Source organism: Buteo buteo, chromosome 8 (assembly GCF_964188355.1).
Source record: "Buteo buteo chromosome 8, bButBut1.hap1.1, whole genome shotgun sequence".
Taxonomy (NCBI): domain Eukaryota; kingdom Metazoa; phylum Chordata; class Aves; order Accipitriformes; family Accipitridae; genus Buteo; species Buteo buteo.
The window spans coordinates 15,227,027-15,244,613 of NC_134178.1; the positions used below are offsets into that span (position 1 = coordinate 15,227,027).

General features: G+C 42.0%; 1 protein-coding gene across 1 annotated transcript in view; it reads right to left on the reverse strand.

Moving 5' to 3' along the window:
* DOP1B (DOP1 leucine zipper like protein B) overlaps positions 1-12,854 on the reverse strand; it is a 53,473-nt gene extending 40,619 nt beyond the window's left edge. Inside the window, 3 exon segments of the mRNA XM_075033728.1 lie at positions 9,784-9,958; positions 10,340-10,600; positions 12,635-12,854. Coding sequence (XP_074889829.1) covers positions 9,784-9,921 — 138 coding nt within the window. The 5' untranslated portion in view covers positions 9,922-9,958; positions 10,340-10,600; positions 12,635-12,854.
* Positions 12,855-17,587: the final 4,733 nt, after the last annotated feature.

Here is a 17,587-nt window from a genome sequence, read left to right on the forward strand (position 1 = left end):
AATACACTGAAATTTTAGTTGTTGCTAAGTAGCGCTTATCCAAAGTTAAGGATTTTTCAGCTTCCCATGCTCTGCCAGCAAGCAGGTGCACAAGAAGCTGGGAGGGAGCATGGCCAGGACAGCTGACCCAAACTGGCCAAAGGGATATTCCATACCATAGGACGTCATGCACAGTATATAAACTGGAGGGAGTTGGCTGGGAGGGGCTGATCACTGCTCGGCCATAAGTCAGTGGGTGGTGAGCAATTGCATTGTGCATCACTTGTCTTTTCTGGGGTTTTATTTCTCTCTGTCTTTGTTATCTCTCTTTTCATTACTACTACTGCTATTATTAATATTTTATTTTATTGCAATTATTAAACTGTTCTTAACGCACGAGTTCTACTTTTTTTCCCAATTCTCCTCCCCATCCCACCACGGGGGAAAGAACGAGACAGCAGCTGAGTGGTGCTTAGTTGTTGGCTGGGGTTAAACCACGACATGCCGACAAGACAGTTCTCTGGAAAAAACAAACTGTAGCACCTTTCTTTGGAAAGATTACTTTTCCTTGAACCATGCATGCATTTCAGCAGGGAATTAAGTATGTCTCTTCAATTCAGAGACAATTAAAAAAAGAAATTGCAAGTAAATGGCACTTTAGCATTTGATCACTGTCTGCTAAGGCAAATGGAAGTTTCACTACAGATTGACATTTGGGATTTTTCAGGATTAGGCAAGTTCTTGACTCTCCCAAAGGTTAAATCATGGTCTTATCCTATGTAATTGTTTTAAACTTGAGGTTCTTCTATCCCGCCTGAAAAAGGGTTTTGAAAAAAGCAGCAAAGTGAACTAACCTTTTATTGCTCATTTCCAAGAAAAAAACCAAAACAGTTCAGCAATGATCAGGGCATTCACTTGAATGCTCAATACTCTCATCAGCAGTAAGAGGAAGAGATAAACCCCATCATCTTTCAAAGGTGTGTGCAACTTATCATTTAAGACTGCAGTTGGTGGGCATGAGAAGCTGGAGTCTGTGAGACTACTATTGCATTATTTCTCCCATTTGCTGCCCTGCCTAAACTAAGAGACCAGCTGTTAGTAAATAAAACTTACTCAGGAAGAAAAAGGCTGACAGTTTGTAACAACAGTAAATAGAAAGGTCACACCATTCTTAAATGCACACAGTACAGATGCCGTTTAGAGCCAATTAATTTCCTTCCTTCCCTCCCCCACTATGAGCAGGAGATCTGCATTTTAATAGGTACTAAAGACTAGAATCCAAGAATACAGCAATATTTCACATATGAAACTAAAACAGGTTATATTCATGGAGTTATCATTTATATCTTTTTATACCTTTTATATTTGAAACGTTTACTCATATATTACATGAGTAATCTTATTTCAATGTTAAAGATTGAAATCCTTAATACGTATAATAAATTTGAAGACTGCTTGAAAGCTGGACTTTGAAACATTCTGTTTATATTGGTTGGTATGTTTGTATATTTGCCCACGCCTTCTGTATATATAAAACAAGGTAATTACAAAAAAAATATGGAAGTGGTAAACATTTTTCCCCTCAATCTTAAAATTGAACACATAATATCTTAATATTCTATCAGTTAAAATTTAAATATCAACTAGGTAGAAAATGAAAACATTCACTGTTTATTACACAGGGAATCTGATCCATTACAGGAATAACGCCATCTCATAAAAAAAGCCTTGTTTGCCTTATTTCATTCCCTAAGGATGTAAGTCTCCACCAGCAAATAAGAACTCTCCTTCCCCAAACATCAGGGACAGTGAAGCAAAACATGTAGTCAGAAGAGGAAAAAATACTCCAGGCATCTTAGGAGTTGAATGGTGGATATGCAGGGATAACTCAGTGTGAAGTATTTCTCCTCGGTAACTCTGAAACCTTCACATGTCCAGATTTCAGCAGGTGAGACTAACTTAGAACAAGACTACATTTATGTACATGTGCCAACTGTATTGCTTCACCTAAAGAATCAGAAGACATCTCTGTACAAGCAAAGATTTGAAGACATTTATTATGATCCTCATACATAAGCTGAGGAGAGTTTCTGCCCATCACATCAGAACAATTTGGAGATGAAACTCCCTTCTCAAAAGCATGTAGTCTTTTTTTCTGACTTGGGTTGAAGAAATACACAATTGGACACAAGCTACAATTCTTCTCAAAAGTGTGTGTTCCTGGTTAACATTTGTCTCTGAACTTCCAGCAGATGCAAGGGATTTTAAAACACACTGCAATATATTAGAAGACTGCGGTTGCATCAAGAGCCATTCCAGCAGAGGTGGGCTGGCTGCCACTTTGCTGAAAGGTTCAGATTCTTAACAGCTTCCCCAGAATTGCAGTGCTCAAATAACTTTAAAAGGGTTGAAAGACTTTAATTAGCAGACAGATCTAAAACTGTTCATTTAAATAAGAGTGACATGATAATATACATATTTCCAAATGCCAGTTTGTTTCTGTGAGCCGACAGGTAAAGCTAAGAAGCTTGATTTTTAAATATCCTGAGCTCCCACAACTGAAAAAAAAGAATGCGTTGTCTGAGAGATTTAGGACTGCTGAAATGCCATTATAATTTCAGCTGTTACAGGTAGTTAAATATTGTGGTAGCAAGCCTGGTATCATTGGCACTGTATGAAGATAAAGATCCCATCCCAAACCACTGCTTCCACATTCAGAATCCAACACTAACGACTGCAGGTAGATAACTCTGCTCACAAGTTTCGACATCTATTATTCGCCCATTCTTTTGATTCTTGTGAGCTTAATTTGGCTGTGTTCAGTTACATATGGGGTGAAGCCCACCCATGATCTACCTCTCCTCATCTCCAACTGCATTCCACATGAGCAGTTACGGTGGCAGAAGTGTAAAGTGTCACTGGAACTCCTAGCAAGGGTTGGCTTGAGAAGCCTGAACTGCCAACAAGCACCCCATGCTTAATATATCATCTCAGGGTTTGGTTTTCACAAATCAGTGAGAAATCAACAATCCCAGAAAACTACCACTGGCTTTTAAAATAAAGACTTTAATCAGTAAGTCAGGAAAAAATGAGACATGAAAAGTAATGACTTGTGCCCACGCGCATGTCCAGTTTTCAACATTTTACAGGTTCTTTTTCTTTATAACTGACTAGAGAATACATTACACACACCGAACATTTTCTAATGCATAAGCATGCTCAGAGTTTCTTTGAATGTGGGCTATAAAGGGTAAAAAGGTAAGACTATCTATTCTTTGCAGCAGTGTATACATGTGCCTTAAAACAAACACACACACAGAGGAATATTCTTTTCCACGGTTACTGGTTTAAGTCATTCTGCACTGCTTTATAGCACCACTAGATGTCAGTTAGATCAATTTTCCTAGACATAAAAACCCCAAGCAAATTAAGTAAATATTTTTATTTACATAAGTAGAATTCCAGAAAAATGCTGCATGTACATCAATTTATAAGATTATCTTCAACTAGGAGATACTATAACTCTTGTTTTAGACCACAGTGGTTGGGAGGAGAGGGGCAGGAGAGCCTGTGATTCCATTTTCCATTGCTTCATTTTCCAAGTAAGAAAAATTCTAAACAGAGCTCCAGCTTCCATAAAAATAGCGGCACAAAGTTCAAAGGTGGTTGTGAGGAAACTGTAAACTAGGAGCTGGAGTTATATTAAAAAAGGGGGAAAAAAAAGTATAAAATATCCCTAGTCCTGCACATTGCATTTGCGCATCGGGTGTGGTGAAGTTCCATAAAGCAATTAGAAGGCAAAGATATAAGGCTTGCCTTCAACAGAAGGCAAGTGGTGCTTGTGTTAATTAAGCTAACAGTTGTTATAAAGCCATAGCAGTCAGAGTTCTTATATGAAGCAACTGGTGTAATTAAAGGCTATGCTCATTAATTCCATATTTCAGAAGAATCCTTCTCTTCTCTCCTCTCAAGAACAGACATACTGTAACATTAAGTGTTACTACTGAAACAAACAATAGTTGTGCAGCTGCAATGACTTTTGTGCTCTTTCCCCTTCCACTCCAAACAGAGCAAGTGTGTGGTTGAGATCATATTCACCTTTAAGTTTTTGAAGCAAGAAAAGCCTACAGAAACAAAAAGTAACATACATATTTTCTACTGAAAGTCAAATAAAAAAAAAATTACTTTGAAATTGCAAACTAAAGACTAAAAATTAGCATTGTAAGAACTTATAATCTGTGCATTTACACAGTTATGTCCAAGGATAAAAAGCAGTTCGAAAGCCTCTTTTAGAGCAAACATTGCTGTCATTACTGAGCAAGTCCATCACGCTGTAAGCATTAAATAAATCCTTCTAGAACAACTGATTTTTCAAAGTTTATAATGTTTTGTTTTCATGGTGAACAATAATTAGAAATGAACATCTTGCTCAGAAAAGGGATGCTGCTTGCCAGCCAGCCTCAGTGGCTACAGTCACTAGTAAAACTTCTGTGCAAGTTCCATACTACCAATATCCGAATGCTGTTGAAAAACTGTTGACAGAGGTATTTCTGCAAATATGCATGGGAAAATCCTGTCCATTATTCTTGTCAAATAGATGCAAGTTGGGGTTTTTTTGGTAGGTTGGCTGGGTTTTTTTTTTTGTTGTTGTTTTTTTATATATATGGATTAAATGAACAAACAGGGGAGTTTAAATATTCACTTGCCAAAAACCCAGTGAGATTTATTGAGTCAGTAAATTTCAGAGACTTTTTTGAAAACATCCTTTCATAGTTTCCTTACAAAAGCGGGCTGTGGAATCCAATATTTACTACTGCTCAGTTCATCATTTTGCAAACTCTGCCACTCATCTACTGTTTGCCTGCACCCAGAGTTAAAACTTCTAGAAAATACATGCCTATTATCTGGATTAAAATCCCTAATGCAATCTATGCACTTGGATTTTCCTAAATTCATAAAATTTTTAGCCTCTTAATTGGCTGAAGTTCCCCCTACATTAATACTTTTATATGTATTTTATATCATATACGTATCTGTTTATACTCTGAATAGACAGTGACAAGCATTTTGGATATGAAAATGATGTTGAAAGCACCTATTTCACTGACAAGCCCACATATGCTGAACCACCACCTACTTCTAGGTTTAAAAAGACAACACCCTTCCCCCCCAGCATTTTTTTCTATCAAAGTACTGAAGTGATTTTGCGGAGTTGTATCCTTTTAAAACATTGGAACAAGCTGGCAAAATCCGCAATAGCACAATCATGTTTTAGCACTAAGACAATTGAAAAAGGATTACTGTATTCTGGATGCAGCAATCTGTACCGAACATCTGAAAACCTTAGTCATGAAACATTGCTTTCCAAACAGTGAACATATGCAGATTTGCAAAAACAGTAAAAACATGGTTCAAAGCTGTATCCATGAACAGTACTGAGATGAGAATAATCCTGTTTCTTGAAGCATAGAGCAGCCGAGGCTGCAACTACTAAATGGCTGGTTTATAGTAACTAGAGCCTGAACAGAAGCAAAGCACAGAGAAAGATTTACAAGTGGGATATGAGTAAGTTTTAGGGCAAATCTGAAGCCCCTTTTTAAAACATTAACACCCATATTTACTGCCTGTTTAATCCACCTGTTTGCATCCATTTATATTCTTCTGTAAGTATTTATAAACATTACTTTCCACTGTTTCTCCTTCACCGTGATGATGCATAACACCCAATTCTGTACACGTTAAAATCCCAAAATCTTTCCCTTACAAACTCAGGGAGCAGCATAATCAGCAAATTCCGCCAACTCTAGCTTTTGTCAGAAAATGCAGTTTCTCTCCATCCTTCACTCACGCTCACACTTGGTACTTGCAGTTCTGTTCAGAACACTGCAGGGGAGATTCATCTTACCTAGCCTTAGAAGCCTAGGTCAGCTAAAAAACATGGGCAAAACTGTAGTAACTCACCTCAGGCTCCCTATAATACCAGTGAGGAACATAGGCAATTTTAGGACAGCAGTCATCTGACCTACTTTAAATAGTAAGAGATGAGTCACAACAACAACAAAAAAACCCAAAACCCCTATTCCTCTCCCTGCCTAAAAGTGATTCAAGGTGAAGTTGTCCACACCAAAGTCATCTGTAGTTAGATAAGGCTCATCTCCCTTAAGTGACAAAAAATAACCTTTCTAGATCTACAAACTGACCCGTTTGGCTGACCATTCAGATTAAAGTCAACCAGTTTCTCTGTTGCTTCGCTGGTTCGACAAGTCACTGTGAAACATCAGTTAGAACCATAGAAGCAACAGAGAAACTGTGAAAAACAACCTTCAGTTTAACCTTGGTAACTAAGTAGTAATAGAAAAAAGTAGCAGAGCTGTCTTTTCACCAGAAGTAACAGCAGCAAGAGCTCCAAGATCACTTGTTTCAGCCAAGGTCAAAGGGATCTGAATCACCTCACTCCATTCTTTTTCCCTCATCTTTAAGAAGGAAGAGCCTGTGCTGCTTCCTCCAGACCTTTTATTGAAAGGGTAGTGCCACTGAGCTTCTACAGAAATAAAAGTGTGAGTGTGTGTGTGTTAACTTGTGGGACTCAATAGTGCAAAGTATTGTTGAAGCCTGCCTAAAGGAGAAAAAGCCTCAGAAAATATTACACCTATATAAGTGAGAACACCCACATTTAAAGTCAACAATACAAAGATCCTTAAGAAACATGTGCCTAAGAGAGATCTTCCATGCTACTCTAGAAGCATGAAAAGTACTTCTGAAACTCCCCGACTGACTCATCCTCTTTTGTCTCTCCCCTTGTCATTATTTTCACATTTGTTTAATAATAAGCATCACTGCACACCAGTTAACTGACACCGAGGTTCCTGAATATAACCATGTGCAGTGTTTAAAAACATTTTAATCATTGAGATACTGCTGACCATCTCCATCCTACCTATTCTCTCCCTGCTTAATTCATTCACCCTCAAAATTGACTGTAGAAGATATTATGCTCTTATGTTAGAAACACCTCTGCCTCCCCCCAACACTAACAGAACTCAACAACAATATTTATGTTTTAGGATGTAAGCGAACAAGTAATCATAGGAGTTAAGAGAAAAGCTATTGACATCTTATTTCACAACCTTCTTTTTGGTGGCACATTCCCCTGACATATCATCCTTATTTTCAGATAACAGACAGAAGCAGATGAACACAGGGGATGATTTGCTCTACCAATTCTTAAGCTCCTAAACTGATTACATCCATAAAATACCACAGCAGATGGACTGATGTACCAGCTAAAAGCTTTTTGCTTGGTTTCTACTATGCTGCTATATATTTTGGCAATTCTGTACCTGAATAAGGGTTTCAGATAGGTGTTAGTTAATCAGTTCAGTGTGTTCATCTAGGTCAAGATAAAAGATCAAAGCCTACCTCTTGCCACAGGTAAGAAATCTCTCACTCTAATTACTTATACTTTCTCTTTTGAGAGAAGCATTCTGAAGTCCTCTAGCTCTCCTTATTGACTCAACAGGAATCAGGATGACACAGTGAAGGCAGAAATGTGTAACTCCTATTGCCAGAGCAATATTCAAATTCCTCTGAAGAGGAAAGAACATGGCTGCCCTTAAAAACCCTCAGTTTGGCAAACGTTGTCCCAATTTTCTAGATGGGTAAGAAGGAAGACCCTGGTAATTACAGGCCTGTCAGTCTCACTTCAGCACCTGCTAAAATTATGGAGAAGGTTATTCTGGCAGTTATTGAAAAACATTTGAGAGACAACACAACCATTGGTCATAGCCAGCACAGGTTCACAAGGGGAAAGTCCTGCTTAACCAACTTAATTGCCTTTTATGACAAGGTCACCCATCTAGTTGACCAAGGGAAGCCAGTAAATGTGGGTTTTGGGGGTTTTAGCAAAGCTTTTGATACTGTCTCTCTCAGTATCCTTCTAGATAAACTGTCCCGCACGCAGCGAGACAAGTCTATAATAGGTTGGCTGAGCAATTGGCTGATGGGTCGGGCTCCAAGGGTTACAGTAAACTGGGTTACATCAGGCTGGCAGCCAGTCAGCAGTGGGGTTCCCCAGGGCTCAATTTTAGGGCCAGTGCTCTTTAATGCTTTTATAAATGATCTGGATGCAGGAATCGAGTGCACATTAAGTAAGCTTGCTGACGATACTAAACTAGGAGGAGCTGTGGATTCCCTCGAGGGTAGAGAGGCCTTACAGAGAGATCTGGATTGACTAGAGAGCTGGGCAATTGCCAACTGTATGAAATTTAGTAACACCAAGTGCCAGATTCTCCACCTGGAATGGGGTAATCCTGGTTATACGTACAAACTGGGGGACGAGAGGCTGGAGAGCAACCCTGAGGAAAGAGATCCGGGGGTTTGGGTTCATGGCAAGTTGAATATGAGTCAACAGTGTGACCTGGCAGCCAAAAGGGCCAAACATGTCTCGGGGTGCATCAAGCACAGCATAGCTGGCTGGTCGATGGAGGGGATTGTCCCACTCTACACTACATTGGCGTGGCCCCACCTCGAGTACTGTGTGCAATTTTGAGTGCCTCGATGTAAGAAGTACATCAACCTATCAGACTGTGCCCAGAGGAGGGCGACCAAGATGGTAAAAAGTCTTGAGGGAAAGACTTACAAGGAGCAGCTGAAGTCACTTGGTTTGTTCAGCTTGGAGAAGAGAAGGTTGAGGGGTGCCCTCATGGCAGTCTACAACTTCCTCAAGGGGGGCAGCAGAGGGGGAGGTGTTGATCTCCTCTCTCTGGTGACCAGTGATAGGACACGAGGGAATGGAATGAAGCTGCATCAGGGGAAGTTCAGATTGGACATTAGGAAAAGGTTCTTCACTGAGAGGGTGGTTGGTTACTGCGACAGGCTCGCCAGGGAAGTGGTCACCGCACCAAGCCTGCCAGAGTTCAAGGAGCATCTGGATGACGCTCTTAGTCATATGGTTTAGTTTTAGGTAGTCCTGTGAGGAGCAGGGAGTTGGGACTTGATGATTCTTATGGGTCCCTTCCAGCTTGAGATATTCTATGATTCTGTAATTCTATGGATTCTCCTCCCCTTTGAAATCTCTGTAGAATTAAGGTTTAGCAACGACAGCAAAGGCATGCAAGGCATCTATCAGGTAACAACAGATGTTTCTTTACGAATTCTGCAGGAGTTGCCTCCTCCCCCCCCCCCCCATTTCCTTAATGACTGTAACTACTCTTACCCCATATATACTCAGGAAGGGACACCAAAGGGGACACAAACAACATACACCTTGTTTCTTGGGTAGGAGGAGAGGACACACTTCCTAGGTGTTTTCCCATAAAAGTCTTTTTCTTTCTTCCTATATTCAGCCATATTTTCCATGGTAATACAAAAGACACCACCAGCAACAAATCAATTATTTCCCCAAATAGAAGGGAAGGGCATTGTCAAGTAAATGTGATCTTTAAATACAAACTTTGACTCAGAATATATACTAAAACTTGTGACCTCCTGTTCTATATAAAGACTTTTTTAGCTGCTCTAGAGTGAGTAACCAGCATCCTGAGGGTTTCTTCAATGCAAAACCTAAATTATCTTAGCTGTATAAAGGCAACAAATACCATTTGAAGGAAATCTCTGTTGGTTTTACCAGAATTTCTCACACTTATATGAAAGATACCGATATAGCTGCTTTTATTACCCTTCTCTTATGAACTAATATTTTTCTTGAGTGAATTTTCAATTTTGCTAAGTACTGTAAGTTACAGAAAAGTTAATAACAATACAAAGATAATAAACAGATGAAAAAATATTCCTGTGACACTATACCTTATTGAGTTTGCCAAGTGAAGATATAAGATCCGCCCATTCACTTGATGATTCAAAGTTTCTCAAAGCTTTCTCAATTGCTGAAGAATAATTTCTGTATCTGTAATCACCAAGTAACTCCTGCTCTTCTGGATCCATTTTTGGTTCTCATAGCAAGGTGGAATTTCCTGGTAAACTAAAACATGCATACAGTTACAAAAAGAAAATCCGCATTTAAGTTCTGGCAAACCTAAAGTACTGTAAGATAATAATAAATATGTAGAAGCACTGACAGATCACAATAAACAGGTCATCTGCTCAAGTTTCAACATAAAGTTAAAAATAATTTAACAGGCATGACTCCAGCTCCCCACTGCCTGTTTTAGAAGTTTTGCAGTCACATTTTCCTATTTATGAAACGTGGTTTTTTTCCTTCCACGCACGTGGATCTCTCACACAATAACAAAAAAAAAGGAATATAAAGTCTCACTATAAACAGTCAAAGTGCTGACAAGGAGTTAGGGAGAAGTAAATAGTTTTCATAATTTAACATCTGTGCAGTGTTTTGAAAGGTTACCTGTAGCAGTGGAATGTGAAATATTTCATATCAAAATACAACTTTCCAGAGGAATCCTGTTAAAGGGCCTCTCAGCCCCCAGCAGAAGGAGCTCTCAGAACTCTGTATCTCAACTTGTAAGCAGCAGATGCTGAAGTACTTGACTAAGTTGCTGTGCCAAAGCATCAAGGCATGCATTCGAATCTTCCTTTATTTCAGCAAAAAGTATCCGTATATTTTTACGGAGGAAAAATAAGTATCCAGGCCCGATTTTCTCATATTCTGCAACACATTTAGATTAAAAAAACTAAAACCCACCTGTTTTAGAACAATGGGAAGCAAGCGTGGTTGGATTTTACATACTGAAAAATCATACCTTCACTCCTATGCTAGCTATGACACTAGTACTCCTGTTAGCTAATATAAAAATATTGTTCTAGAGAGATGCTTAGGTTTAAGAATGCCAGGTTTAGGTCAATCTGTGCTACATCACTGATACAGAAAAGAAAGCACAGTCCTATAACAAAACATTTTATAGTGTTCTGAAAGACATCTGCAGTCAGTTTCCTACTGTTAGGACATAAAAATAAACCTAAGTAGTCCTCTATATTCTTTTAAGCAGGTCATCTCTCACAGCACTAAAAAACCAAATACAATCAATAATTGTTTATCATCCTTTAATAAACGATAATAACTACATCAATATAAGATTTTTGGTAGCAAACTCTCAGAAAATGCTGGATGCACCCAAAAAAGAGAAAGGATTTTAAATGCAGGTTTAAGCCACCTTTGCAATCCTCTGAGAGTAGGATTCAGCCATTGCCAATACAACCACTCTATGTCATCCAACCTAGATCCACCTCTATGGAGAAAAAAAAAAAAAAGAAAGATTCTCACACAATGTCATCATGGCCATGGTTGGTTGGTTTTATTTGTTTTGCTACAGTAAAGGTTTAATTTTCTGTTTTCACCAGGTTGTATGCAGTGCTTCTCACAGCAGAGAGAGTTAAAAAAACCCACTGCCTAGCAGGGTATAACATTCATCTGGGACACAGCTATCCTTGCTCCAACAAGGATTTAAAAAAATTTTTCCCTCTTCTCACATTAATCGTTGGGCTATTGGATTGTATTCATACTCCCTAGAACAAACCATGAGCTAGGAAGTATCCTAGCAGCTCTCTGCCAAGTCAAGAGTGCTGCCACTTTCATAAATAAGAGATTTGTCCGGAACATTTAGAATCAGGCAGCCGTTTTGCTGACAGAACACATCAAATTTCTTCATTTGTAAATGCAATATACCCACATGAATCCACTTAGAGAAGAGGAATCAATCAAATTACCAACAGCACTTAAAGATGCTAAATATTCTATGAAAATCATGTCTTAAAGCATTCTCATAGCATTAAAGCTTGGTCTATTTAAGTAAAAACTAATTAGGTTCTGAGAGTAAAATAGAACATACTACTCAACAACAAAAAACCCCCCCAACAAACTAATAAAACTTCAATTGGGGGAAAAATTGTCTTATCCAGTCCTTAAGACACTTTCTTTGGACTTTGCTGTGAAAAGGCAGGTGAATAGTGTATTCCCACACAGAAAAGCAGCGATGGACTTCACGGTTTAGCGTGCCTTGATGTTCACCTACCTACGTTGCTAGGTGTCGGCAAGGTTTGAAAAACCCCAATAATCTAAATATGGCACATAGATTGTATTTGTGCTTATATACAAAGGCGGGAGGACTAAAAAAAACCAACCAAACCAAAAGCCACTTGCCAGTGACCTTCAGGCACGTCTTCCGAATCCCGGGTCACAAACTCCCTCGGTCAATGGAGACGTTAATTGTTACTCATCAACTTTCAGCACCGTCTTAAGACAGGTTAACGAGCCAGCCGCTTCGCCGCTCAGCCCAAGGGACGGCACGCTGCCTCGTCGGGCTGCGGGGCCTCTGCGGGCACCCCCCCCCCCGCTCCCCGCCGTCGGCTGCCGATCGCTCCACAGCCCGGCTGCGGCTTGGCAGGCCCCCGGGCCGGGGGGGGGGGGGGGCACGCAGCCCCGCGGCGGGAACGGGGTCCCTCTCAGGGCACACACCCACCCCCGGACACCCCCCTCCGGGCTTCCCTCCAGCCTCACCTGCCAGGCAGGGACCGCCGAGGCTGCGGCAGCAGCGGTGACAGGGCGGGCTCCCCCGCCGGCGGCGCTGCCCTCACGGCCGGGCCACCCCCTGGTGCCCGCGCGTCCCCCGCCCCTCCCCTCCCCTCACACACGCCCGCCGGGCCCGGCCGCGGCGGCGCTCTCCTCCCCGCCACCCCCCCGTACCTGCGGAGAGCCCCGCAGACCTCCTGGGGCGGCGGCGGCGGCGACGTGTCCCAGCCCGGCGCGGGACGGCGGGGGGGGAGCGGCACCCCGCAGTCTCTATGGCAACGGGAGGGAGCAAAAAAAAAAACCCCACCAAAAAACAACAACCAACCGCCCAAACCACAACCCCTCCCGCCCGGTGAGGGCCGCGCCGCAGTCGGCCGCTGGGGCGATACCACTGAAGGCAGCGCGGGGGAGGGGGAAGCCCGTAGCCCCGTGCAGGAGGGCTCCGGCTGTCCCCGCCCAGCGGCGGCCGCTCTCGTCTTTACCCGCCGCCAGGGGAGGCTGCCGCTGTCGGTGAGCGCTCCAGCCCGGAGCAGGCCACACGCGCCCCCCCGCGGGAAATGGTACACCCCGCCGGCCGGGCCGGCGCGCCGAGCGCCCCCTGGCGGTGCGGACCGAGGTGCGCCGCCGCTAGTGGGGGCCGGGGCCGGGCGGCCCCGCGCTCCCCCCCGGCCCGGCAGCCGGGGCCGTTCCCGTTCCCGTTCCCCGCCGGCAGCCCGCCCGGTCGGGGGGCTGCAGGAGAAGCGTCGGGGCGGCGACCTGCCGGCGGGCCACGCCCGGGCTGCTCCCTTCGCTTGGTGCCATCGGCCTCGGCCGGTCTGGAAACAAGGCGGCGGCTGCGCGGAGCCGCAACCTCGCGTGTCCGTGTCCGTGTCCGTCCCCCACGCTGGGGCGTCTCACCGGCGGTCGCAGGTATGGGCGTCCCTGCGCGGAGCTGGGCTGCGACCTCCTCCTCCAGGAAAATGCAAGTTTCAGCATCTCCATTGCGGTGAAGCCAATAAAGGCACGTTTCACGGTTTTGCCCGTTCCGGCTGGTTTTAGGCTTGAAGCGCTTTTGACAAATATTGTAGACACGGCTTTCACGGGGATTCAGCTGTCACATTGATAGCAGGCTCAAGTTCAATATAAGAACCCCTCTGTTCTTTACAAAAGGCTTGAAAGAAACTCAATGTGCTAGATTCTTAGTATTCTTATGGCAAAAAAATAAACTAGCAAAATACCCATGGAAAGTAAAATATGTGATCATGCCAGACAAGGATTTATACACCGTGGAAACATATTTAACTCCAGCTTCTTTTCTCTTCTCTTTTGTTTTCTTTTTTTCTTTTCTCCTTTTAACATGCAGGCAGAACATAATCCTGGTAGTTCAAAGTAGCTGAAAAAATCAAGGAAAATCCACCTGTTCAGTTATTCAAGACCAGATAATAGAAACTGTTAAGATTTTGATGGATAGTGTCTCAGCAATGATCTCCAGTAAGTTTTATGTTAATATACTCTTTTATTTTCCTGAGACTACCTGCCTTTCCCCTTCCTAGCTAGATTTTAGTAATATAATTTGATATGTTGTTCTTCTAGCAAATAAAAGCTATGGTTACTGGCAGCTAATGAGACTGCTTTATGCATGTGCTGGAAGGACAGAAGCAAGATGGGAAGGCAGGAAGGCTTCCACACGTGCTTTCACTCCCTAGTTGTGTACATCTCCAAAAGCTGGACCAGGTACCAAAAAGCACTGCTGGCCTAGCTTCAGCATATGTTACCTCACCATAAAATCTGAGCAGTTGTTCACAAGCTTTCATACAGCCCACGTGGCTCGTGCACATTCCATCCGTTTGGGAAGTCAGCACTTGCCTGCAGTGCTGAGGTCAGCGTGGATGCCTGAAAGGCTGGGTAACCTCAGAGAAACGTGTAACACGTGGGAAATTTGTATGACAAAATATTAAAAAGTTTTGCAGTGATTTACAGCTTTATTACAGACCTGTCATAATTTTAAAAGACAAATCTTCAGAAATGGGGTGGTATTAGAGCACACAGTCAATCAGGTTCTAAATTCAGATAGGGCTCTCTCCTAATACAATGACCTGACCTGATCATTTGAATATAACATTTTTCCTTAGATATACCTGATAGTAGGTATATCCAGTACCATGGGCATCAACATAGCCTAACTTTCTAAACTGCAAAGCCACCAATGTAAGTTTCAATTTCTAAATTTTAGGTTTTTGTAACTTCCAAAGGTAGTGTAGCTTAGTTCTTGGAAATAAAGGTCAGTTCTTCAAATACATGCCCGACAAAACAAACAACTCGTATTTTTGATGGTGTCCTTAACATAGGACACATATGTCCTAAAATATAGTATGTTACTTAGGATATTTTAAATTAGTTTCTGAGGGTTTGCTATCTTTCTAGAAGTTCTTTTTCTCACAAATCTGTGTTCTTTGACTGCACCAGTTGTATATGGGTGCCCAACTACTTTCATTTCATTCTGATTTCTACCTATCTTTTGAATCAATTTGCCATTTCTAACATGAGACAGAGGTCTTCCAGAATTTCAAAGGACCAGGCAGTCAGGTGGAGGAGACAGATCCTCCTGGGCTCCTGCAGAGGGAATGGCTGCAGTATCAGGTCAGCTGCCGGCACGTGACAGAGAGGCCATGGAAGCGCTCAGCCAGCCGGGAAGCTTTGATCAGAACATGCGCCAAACCCAACCAACCTCCGGATCAATTCACTTCATCTGCTTGGGTGCTTAACAAATCTGTTGGTTGGGAAATCATGTAAAAAATAACTCCAAAGGCTGTTTTGTATCAGAGGTTATGCTAATTCAAAGCATGCCTATCATACTAACTATTCAGGACTTTTTTCAGGAAAGGCCATAAATCTGTTTGTTATATGCACCATGGCAGCACTGCCCAAGCTAAATCCTGGCCCTTGGGATGGGATCAAGTAATAGATTTACTGATGTAATCACTTCTGGAGACAGCCAGGCTGCATTTCAACCTAATGAACGTTCATGTTAACTTCCATGTGACATTGACATAAATGTTTGATTTGTACTGGAAAAGTCACTCCAATCGTATATCACTTGTCAGATTTTTTATTACTTTTTTAGAAATATCCCTCGCAATTTAAAATATGAAATTTCTACCACAAAACTTTAGCATTTCTATTTACTGAGGGAAGTTTAACAAGTTGCTTGCTTTCAGTATTTTATCTCCCTAGCAGAGTCTAAAACAATACATTCACAAATAAAACACCACTGGAGCCACTACTGCTGTATATTCTCTAAATACCGTATAACTCCAATCAAGCAAAACTGACAATGCTCATCCGATCAGGGTGTCTGAGTATATGGGTACATATCTGAAGAGAGATGGGGTGGGATTTTAAGACTGCTGAGTTACCACAACTCTAGATCAGTAGCAGGGTCCAAAGACAAGACAACAATCCAAACTGGGAAATGTGAAGTTGGGTATTGTTCATTCAGATGTAAGTCCTATGAATAGCTAACCTAGTGAAGCGATCTATAGATGATAAAAACTGGCCTCCAAGACCAGAACTTTGTCCAGCTAACAGTTTCCTTTACTGTCGGCTCCAAAATGAAGTAAAGTCTTTGCAGTACAAAACCTGAAAAATTTCCACTGTAAAACACCATTATTGTTCCTGCTCTTTTTTCATTATTTTAGATTGAAAAGCTAAGGACATTCCTATACTAATGTAAGACTGGAGTTTCAATTATATTCTGCATTTAAGTGTTTTAAGTAATACTGAGCGGCACATACAATCTAAATTTTCTTGCCATGTTTTTAGGCTGAGAGGAATGCCACAGCATTCAAAGTTAGGACACTGCCTACATGTTAGGTCATACCACCATAAAAGATGAGTTCAATTAAAATTATGTAGGGACATAAATAAATTCTCAGAGTTTTTGTCATCTTCATTATTTATATAGGAAAACACTTACATGGAAAATTTAAGGAAAAAATGTGTTCAGCTAAGTATCTCCTCTTCATTTTTTTAGGTAAATTGACCTCAAACTCTTTAGGCATGTCTACAGTGCAGTTTTGAAAACCAAATGCACTGCACTACACAGCATTGGAACCATAAGGGATACAAACACCTGGCCCACACGATAGTTGTCAGCATTGCAGGCGATCCAGATAGAAATGACCTCGTTGTAATCCCCTTTAGATTCAAGAAGGTTTAGAGCAGACCAGTCTCCTTACTGATTGCCCCCGTATCTTTAGATCACTGGCTTTCCAAAGCAAAGCTCTGCTGAACAGCCGGCCTACTACAGCCTTTGAAAATGACGGCTGCATTGTTAACCAGCACACTCGCACATCTGTAGCTTCTTCTCAGAAAGTCCCAGAGGCCCTGGACACTGTTTACATCCAGCTGATGTGGCAGCAGGTACAGCTTCCACTCCCAGAGTTTTGCCACTGCTGCCTGACTGTGCCACTGCTGCATAAGCTACAGCATCCCCAAGAAACTGCCTCCACTGAGCTCTCACAATTGTGAATCCAATTCCTTTAATGCCCCATGTCACCACAGCTACTGCATTGCCAGACATTTTCTTTGGCTAATAAACTCCAAAGTAAAAATGGTAGTGACATGCTGTAAAAAGAAAAACAGTAAATCAAGTGTAAAAGTTTTATACAGTAGAACAGATCATTACTATTTCATCCCTTTCCTAACCCTTAAACTTTACACAATAACCACTCAGCAAGCGTGCCAGAATCTGAAAGCAACAAAACACTTCAGACACAATGGACATGGGAGAGAAGCAGGGAGGCAGCTTAAAAAAAGAAGAAAAAAAAAAATTTGGTTGAACAATGCAAGCTCTGTCCGAAGATCCAGCCTGCCACACATGCTGTACAGTCTGTCCTCTGAGTCTGCTCTCAGCAAACAGCCCTCCCCTTGCCAGTCTGCCCCATGCAGTCCCAGCTCTCTTCCCAGGACACGGTCCTCCTACCAGTGTCACAGGGGTATGTGCTTCTCCTGCATGAGCTCCTTCCTGACTCTGGTCCTGTGAACAGCCAATATTTTCTGCCTCTTGTTTCCACCTCCTACACCTGAGGTTGTATCCACACAGCTGGTTCTCCTTCCCTGAGTACTGCACCACAGCTGCAAAGGTTG